At 40.6% G+C, this 8,863-nt stretch overlaps 2 protein-coding genes across 2 annotated transcripts; one reads left to right on the forward strand and one right to left on the reverse strand.

Annotated features, from left to right (window-relative positions):
- Positions 1-69: 69 nt before the first annotated feature.
- RB195_002667 (uncharacterized protein) lies at positions 70-2,882 on the reverse strand (the record flags this gene model as incomplete). The annotated part of the gene is made up of 3 exons (XM_013446684.2): positions 70-253; positions 314-435; positions 2,700-2,882. The coding sequence occupies 3 exons, from the start codon at positions 2,880-2,882 to the stop codon at positions 70-72; spliced, it is 489 nt and encodes a 162-aa protein (XP_013302138.1).
- A 209-nt stretch (positions 2,883-3,091) lies between these two features.
- Positions 3,092-7,218, forward strand: RB195_002668 (uncharacterized protein; the record flags this gene model as incomplete). The annotated part of the gene is made up of 7 exons (XM_013446683.2): positions 3,092-3,187; positions 4,227-4,353; positions 4,652-4,815; positions 4,908-5,021; positions 5,573-5,629; positions 5,807-5,927; positions 7,151-7,218. The coding sequence occupies 7 exons, from the start codon at positions 3,092-3,094 to the stop codon at positions 7,216-7,218; spliced, it is 747 nt and encodes a 248-aa protein (XP_013302137.2).
- Between the last annotated feature and the right edge of the window lie 1,645 nt (positions 7,219-8,863).

The raw sequence follows: 8,863 nt of genomic DNA on the forward strand, positions 1-8,863 counted from the left end.
CTACCTATTTATGAAATTTCTTCCTGTATCAATGAACACGAACATAAGGATTTATTTACATCATATATTCTACACATCAACCCATTCGCATTCCTCCGCTTCTCTACTCTCAATAGTGTCAACGACAGAGTCAAAAAGATGGTCGATCTTTCGTAGAAACTCATCTGCTTCTCGCAATGAGTTGCATTGAAATACGTGACATTTGTATTCTGGTTCATATTGACGAGCCTTTACAACCATTGCAACGTTATATCTGAATATATAACTAAACCATCAATAGGAATATATCAGGATTGTGAGTTTTATGACTAACCGAGTGAACCCATCATCGTAAGCCAGTGAGAATACAATGTTTACAAGAGGTATGCGATCGATTGTTGTCGAATCTATGTTTCTGCTTATCCAAACACCATGTTTTGAAACACGTATATTAACCTGAAATTCCGTTATCAGGTGCTGTTTGCAAACTGTCATACTGAGATGTAAGCTTAAACTAGAATGTGAGAAAGTAACGTGTTCCACGTGTATTCTTTTAAAAAAATCAAGACTATTAGCCTTTGTAGGTGCTCATCGCAGAGAATGTCATGGCACTATCCATTCCAAGATAGCAGTCACGATTTTTTCATGCGAACCCGACGTCTTGTCGCGAACAACATTGAAAGCGTTTTATATAACAGCCAGATGTCCAATCATGAATCGTGGAAAGAATATATCGCCGTGATCAACCGGCAAGCACATCTTTTTGTTAATCCATATCTCGTGGGGTGACGAGGCGTTAGAGGAGATAGACTAGAGGTGCCTTTGATTTTCCAGGCTCCGAAGAAAGCAGCAATGCCAAAACATTAGCCAGAATAAAAATGACAATCTTGGCCTTCTGCTCAGATAAGCAGTAAACATTCTTAGGGTATTCCACAGAATAAAGCTACCCAAAAAGTACTACAGTTAGAGACATCAACCTAAAAACCTGTGGACATGAGTGCAATTTTGTTTTTTGCCACAGTTGAGTTTGGATCAGGGGACACAAAAGAGTGGTACATGCCCTCAATTGATACTGCGCATAAACTACAGATAAAGCACAGAAAAAGAAGGCCCACAGCATACGTTGGCGATGAATCTTAGAAGTAAGGCCACCATCACCACCAATTATCGATCGAGTGTTATGACATGGCAGCGCTCGTTCGGTAATCACTTATTGGTAGAGGTGTCATCGCCTGTGGAAACTCTACGGTCAGGTTTCCCATGTCTTCAGACCGCTGAAGGAGGTAGGTACGCCGAAGCAAGGTGAACAATTTAATGACGATCCACAGGTAGAGATATTCATGCGCCAATAGCTTGGGAGAAAACATTACTTTTTTAGGGAATTAACTTTGGAAAAAAACTATATCTCAAACTCAGATCATGTCGAGATCGTGAAGGTTTAGGTTCAATCCAAACGTTCGTTGGTGAATGACACCCCATCACTGATGTCATCTTATACTAGCACTGGATCACTTAGTTTAGGTCTAAGCTTTAAGAAAACTTTAGAACTTAGAAAACTGCAAGTGCTATGCTCGACCAAGGAAGGTGGTTCTCAAATTCTTGCAACAAAATGTAGATACCTAATAAGTCACACGGCGTAAGCATGAGCCTCTTGGTACAAGAAGAACGACATATGCATGTGGTCAAAGACACCCAGTACAACGGAAAGAAGACATTTATAGTAGGGTCAAAACGACATGAAACGCGGTGCAATTGCGTAAGCGGCTTCTGTCGAGGCGGAGCAGTGGAGCGTAGCGGTTAGGAGCGTGCTGAAACCCTTGCTGGCACCACCCATTGCAGTCGTTTGCGATCGTCCAACCTCGGCTATAAGTGCTGCCTCCACCGAGCCGTTTAGCACGTACGCAAATGCACCGTGTTTCATGCCTTCACTGATGGTGTATCGCGTAGTCATGCTATAGCATGTTTTGCCTGTATTATGGGAACCAAATTTCCCGAGTTCTAGAGATTTACGAACAGTCGTTAAAAATAGGTGCATTTTCCACAAGAAATGATATAATAAAACCGGGCTAATAAACGCATACTGGGCGTAGGCTCTGTCTTGTATAGAAAATAGAGGTAGACCTCTCAAACATAACTAATATATGGCCACTAATGTTATAAAATGCAGCATTCTAATAGCCCACAAATCACTTTTTGTTTATCTCAGGAATTTGTTGCGTCGCTTTCGTTAAAGCACTTTCAGAAATCATAGTAGAGTCAAAAGGACATAAGCACAGCCGTTATGTAGGCGGCTGCGCTTGAAGAGGTGCGGTAGAGGTTAAAGCGGTTAAAATCGAGTGAGGATCCATACCAGCACCCCTCATCGCTGCAGTTACGACGGTCCTAGCTAGATTTCAACCGCTACCTACACTGCGTCGCTTGGAGCGCAGCCGCTCACGCAGCTGTACCATATTTCATGTCGTTTAGACCCGACTATACTTCAGAGTTAGGCTGTTAGTTAGACTGTGCAGAAGGAGTACAAATACCGGAAAAGAGGATGTAAAGAATAAGAAAGAAGTAAATTGTAGGTCGTTGAACTAAGCAGTGGATTGTTATCTTTAAAAAAAAAAGACAGGAAAAAAAACAAAAAAAAAAGCTCAAGTGTTGTGTGACTATCGTTTTGAATCTTCATCACATCAGAATCCTGAATAAGGAACATTTTTGTTGTACATCAAACTCACTTTCTGCGAGTCCTTAGCTTCTAATGGTAAAATCCCATCCAGCTGAGCATTTTCAATCTGATCCACAACATTTTCCTCGTTAGAACGAAGAAACTCATGAGCAGCGGCACTGTAGTTGTTGGGTCGTTCAAAGAAACGCACTTTAGTGTCGCCTAGATAACATGTTGAGAAAGAAAAGTCCATTATAGAGCTAAAATAGCAAATGCACCATACTGTCTTTATCTGTGTCTATTTAGGTTGCGGTGTATTATGTATAGTGGTGTCTATTGACGCGATATTGCAGATCTTCGTAGTGTGCTCCATTTTCTCATCATTTTTGCGGGTGGTTTACATTTGCGTGTTTCGGTATTTCTCGGTAAATTATTTGATGCTATAAATTTCATAGGGCAACCATGTTCCTGACTCGCAGTGAGTATGATCGAGGTGTGAATACATTTTCGCCGGAAGGGCGTCTGTTCCAAGTGGAGTATGCCATTGAGGCGGTCAAGGTGATCTAATGCTTACTCTCATTTCTTTCTTTTCTCGGTTCTTTTGGTTTACTCGTTTTTTGGGACTTCTTTGTACCATTGATTCCCATCGTTCTTTACTTTACTAGGTTTGGCGCAAGAGTAGTTGGGGAAGCACTTAAGGCTGCTCTTTTCGACATATACTTCGGCGCGCAAAAAAAAGTCTCTTGAGCGCAAAGACCGTTCTTAACACTAAAATGTTTTTCTGCCTTACTCGTTTGAGAAGGCGTGCTTTATCAGTCAACAGTTCGTCACTGGAAGTCAATATCTGAGTCGGGCCCTAAAATCTAAGCATTAGTATTCGTAGGATCCATGACATGCAGGCTAATACTACTAAGAGAAAAGGAAGATAGAGCGGCAAAGTTTGTACGTGTCATGGGCCCCCGAAGACTAACGCTTAGGTTTTAGGGCCTCGAATGAGTCAGCTATTCACTTTCAGTAATGACCTGTCGATTGATGAACTATCGCTTTCTCATTTACTTTCGGCCGAGGAGCCTCTTGTCATCTGACAACGATCCTTGGGGTAAAGTGTCGTTGGGGGGAGGGGGGGGGGGCTCAAACTTACTTCTTTCTCTTAGTAACTTAAGTTTACATGTTATAAATCCTCTAAGACTAATGCTTAGGACTTACGGCCTCGATTGATTTGATTATTTACTTCGAGAAATAAGTGCGCCACTAAGTGCCCACTCCCCCCAACAATACTTTACCCGATCTTTGTTCTCTGTGGAAGTTTTCTTCACGTGCCGAAGTACAAGATTAGTGCAGCGTTGTGTGACTTCACTCCCCAACTACCTTTGCACCTTAGGTTCTTATAACTTCACAGTGCTAGTAGGTATAGCAGATCTATACTCTTGAAGTAGTATCATGGATATGAATATATATATATATATATATATATATATATATATATATATTTACATATATTGCATAAGAGATAGTGACCTCAAAGAAACCGTTAGGAAGTTTTTTCTTAAAGCATTACTCTTAAAATACTGGAAATACCAATATTCTTTATTTCCAGCTCGGGTCAACTAGCATTGGAATTCGCACCGATGAGGGTGTCCTCCTTGCTGCAGAAAAGCGTTCCACTTCCAAACTCATGGTCAACGATGCAATTGAGAAAATCAGCAAAGTTGATGAGCATGTTGGTAAGTTGAACATTCCTAAGATTTAAATTTGACTTTTCTGCAAATTGTTCGCATCAAGATCACGGTAGCATGGAAGAATGTAAGAAAGAAAGAACTTTCTTCTTGAAGAAAGTTTGAATTAGAAATATTCGGTGCAAGCAGAACTTAGATAAATTAATTTCCAAAACTTTTGAAGGGAACTTGATTTTTTGGGATGTGTCGAAATTTCATGTTTTATTGATTTTTCCCACAATCTCAGTTCTGCCGCTATCTGTTTCAGATTGTTTGTAGATGTTGCATTGTGATTCCATCAATTTAGGAGTGACATTTGCCGGTCTCATAGCAGATTCGCGAACATTGGTGGAACGCGCTCAGATTGAAGCTCAGAATTTCTGGTTCACTTACAACCGTAAAATTCGTATCGAAGATGTGACTCAGTCTGTTGCCAACCTTGCTCTTCAGTTTGGAGACGATGACGTAAAGGTGAATTTTGAAGGGATTCCCAAAGTAACGATGCTTAATTCTTTTCGGTATCACGTTCAGTGTTCGAGTAGTCATTTGTTTTTTTTTTTCAGGCGTCAATGTCAAGACCTTTTGGCGTAGCAATGTTGTTCGCTGGTGTTGACCAAGACGGTGCGAAACTTTTCCATCTGGATCCTTCAGGCACATTTATTGACTGCAAGGCCAAGGTCAGTGATAGAACTTCCATTTGGTTAAAGGCAGCATATTACGAATCTGACGTGGTGAAGGAATCTGCGGGAAAAGCTAGACTTAGACTGCGGGATCCGCGGTGGTTTCGCTCCTCTCTCCCTAATCGTCGCCAAAGTCGCCGTGGAAAGTGATGTTTCTTTAAACGACGATTTCAGTTGCAACGCGCCACCGTTGTGCACGCTTCGCATCCTGGTGCGGACGGTGGAAGACCAGTGATCTGATGATCAGTATTCTCACCGGTATCGTCAAGCGAAATCAATGAACAGTTAATAGGCTGCTGGGGGGACAGAACTTGAACATAGAGTAGTGTTCTAAAGTGTCTCTTAGGAAGTAAGGCGGTTCCCATGCCGTTTTTCTACGGCAATTGTGGAGAGATGAACGGAATCACATCGGATTCCGCAATCCATCAGTAGCTCTTCGCGCAGATTCCGTCACCGCGTCAGATGCGTGATATGCTGTCTTTAACACGCTATTTATAATCAAGTATCCAAAAAGTTGTGTTGTTGTTACTTTATATTATCAGTTTTAGTCGATAGGCGCTGCAAGCGATGGGGCCGAACAAAGTCTCAAAGAACAATATCACGATGTAAGTGTTCTCGTAGTTTTTTTTTATTTAAAATTTCTGTTTACTTCAATCTTAGTCTTAGTGTGAATGTCATCGTTGTTTTTTCCTTTTAAACTTCAGTTCGTTTTAATTTTACTCAAAATTAACGTCCGAATATTTGAAGAGGACAAACATTATGCACTAAGAGTATCCTTTCAGAATATGACGCTGAAGGAAGCACTAAAAGTTGCGCTGGCAATCTTGAAGCAAGTCATGGAAGAGAAGCTGAACAGCGCCAATGTAGAAGTTGTTGTGATCAAACCCGTTAAAGACTCGAAAGGCAAGCAAAATTTCTATGGATTTGAAGTTACAAACTCTGAGGATTGATAGAGGTCATCTGGTTTCTTCAGAGTGCTCGTCAATTTTCGCAATGTTTCTATCCGATCACTTTCAATTTTTGCAAACTGTTTGTCACCTTCTTAGCAACTGTATACATAGAACCGATTATTTAAATGACCACTTGATCTATAGGTCATATGAACCGTTTTCGGATGTGAACAGCTATTTCTAGGATGTACTTGAAATGTAGAATGTTTGAGAAGACCATTTTTATCCATTATATTAGTCGAATATTCAATTGTTAGAAATCTGCGCATTAGAATTCTAATATGGACTGTTCATAACCGACTAAGATTTGATCCTATGGTTCACGCGCTGGCGGTACCTGCTCCTACGGTGGTTGTAACGATGCAGCTCGCTAGCATACTGCTCCAGTGTGTTATTGTAATTATAACCGCTTCTTTAACTGATATTAGCAGCATTCGGAATAGTACGGAAACAGCGCTCATTATATTACAACTGCTAATAAACTGCATTTGGCAACAGTACAACTACATAGTTCCAGTAGGGGATTTTAGAAGGCTCTCATATTCATTCTCGATCGATAGTAACTGGAAAAAAGAATATTTTTGAATTGTGTGCGGTGCTGTGTAGCTGATGGATTCCTTCACGGAATCCGATGGCAAGAGCAAGACGTGGGATCTCTGAATGTAACGAAAACTCTTCTATAGTAAACTATAGCATATCTTCATTTTGAAAAACACGCAGCAAAGAGTAGGGGGACTTTTGATCCTATTCTTTGGTTAAGGATAAAGGATAAAGTATCTGGCGTTAATCGATCCACTAAGGACGCGTCACCAAATTCACTTCAATTCAGAGTCGTTTGAGGTTTACAAACGTGTAGCTGGCCTATATAATAACTTGCGGTGGCTAGCCGATCTGTCAAGTCAGTGTTTTTATCCTTCCAAACAAGTCTAATACCAATTTATCGACCCCGGATGAATGAGAGGCTTGGTGAGCACTAAGTAGCAGAACCTCTAACCGCTACACTACACCCACACCATTCCTGGATTATAGGCGGTAATTGTAGAACGATCTTCGAGTAACGAGTTTATAACGTTTCTCTGGAAAAAGGGATTGGAGCAACAGTCATGTCGAAAAAGGAAAATTCTCAAAATCAGCGATATTTTCCAATGAATCTTCGTGTTCAGAGATACTTTTCAGGTCGCCAAGTTGGATCCTTCGAGCGCGTCACCAACGCTGATCTCGACGTTGTTATATCAACATTGTAATTGCGGGAATCTACTAATTAGTAAGTAATAATGTGTGGTAAAAATCTAAATGCTCTTCCCTGTTATTGACGAGGTTTTGGTTCTTTTTACGTATTGATAAATTATTGATAATATGTTGTTGCTTCATATCGTGACTACTACTAAAATCGGCATAATATGTTATGCCTTGTTTTTGTTATATTTCTGTCACAGACAGAATGCGCTGCGATGCAAGCGTGATCATGATGTAATGAAGAATCACTTCATCTAACGGTGCACAATTTTTCTCGTTCATATTTCTTTAAACAAGCTCCTTCAATGCATGTTGGTCTCTACGTAAATTTGAGGATGAGAATTTGGTAGTTCGTTTTCACCTTTTTACACAATTAATAAATTCGAGTTGAATAGTGCACTGCTTTTTGAGCTGATTGAGACTGTTATCGATCTTCATTTCGGCTGATGTTTCGACTCCTTCTCCTTCAGAGTTTGGAAAACCACGACGGGACGTGTCATAGTTCACAAAATGTATATACACAAGAAAGAGAGCTCAGGGAAAACGCTCAAAGATTAACGCTCAAAGATTCAAAGACAGACAGAGAAGAAGAGCGGATCATAGCATTCATTTTGACAGCGTATAGCGAACTACCAGTTGATACGCCGCTAGTAATAGCCATTAAAGATGTCCTTTTTGTTCTGACACTGTAGAGTAAAACACGTAGTCTTGATACTGCGCAAGCTCGTTGGTCGCAACGATGTGTTCTTCATTACGAATAATGAATGTTACAAGAACGCCTCCAATGTTTTTCGTGGGGTAACGTCGGATTCGCGTGAAAAGATTGTGACTGAAAGAAGACTTGAATGTGGTATCGCCATGACACCTCCTGCGATGAGCTCTTAGAGGATTGATGGTTTTGATGTTATCCATGCCCATCTAGGTGCTCCTTGACTCGTTTATGCGGTGCTGTTCCTGTTTCGTCAGTGTATTCAGTATTATTATTCACATACTTGGCAAGCGATCAGATACATAACTTTGGGGGGGGGGGGGGGGGGGGGGTTCTTCAGGAACCCACAGCCAATTAAGAGCATTTGTGTATGTGGTATAGGCTGTCGGTAAACCAAAGCAGGCATTTCCTGGAGCCGCTGTGGTCATCAAGCCTCGCCCATCTTACTAAAGTTGTGTCTCCAACGTAATGACAGACGAAATTTGCTTCTGAGAAAGGTTAAAACACATAAATCAAGCAACGTAGAAAGTGCCGAAAAGTAGAATTCCTGAAGAATGTCATTCTAATATTTATTGGAGTATTAGGAAATAAATTGAAGGTTCATTATTTACGTTAAGGAACAAAAGGTGCGGTGTTATTTTTTCAGCTCACGAAGTGTCGAACACCATCCAAAGCGAGAGGTTCGCCGTTTCGACTTTTGCATCTTGAGGAAGTTTTTCTCAGAGTTTCCAAATGGTGTCAATAAAATCAAGCATGAGCTAGAGGCAAATTTTCGGGCAAAAATGATTTAATACATTTTATAGCTTGGTCTGAATAGATAGAGGATGATGGATAAGAATTTAGGGAACGAAATACCAAGGTATTTCAAACATCAGTCAACTTCAGTCGAAATTCTCTAGTTTAATGTTTCGAACCATAGTTCAATGATGTTGTTGTCTATATTT

Source organism: Necator americanus, chromosome IV (genome assembly GCF_031761385.1).
Source record: "Necator americanus strain Aroian chromosome IV, whole genome shotgun sequence".
Taxonomy (NCBI): Eukaryota; Metazoa; Nematoda; class Chromadorea; order Rhabditida; family Ancylostomatidae; genus Necator; species Necator americanus.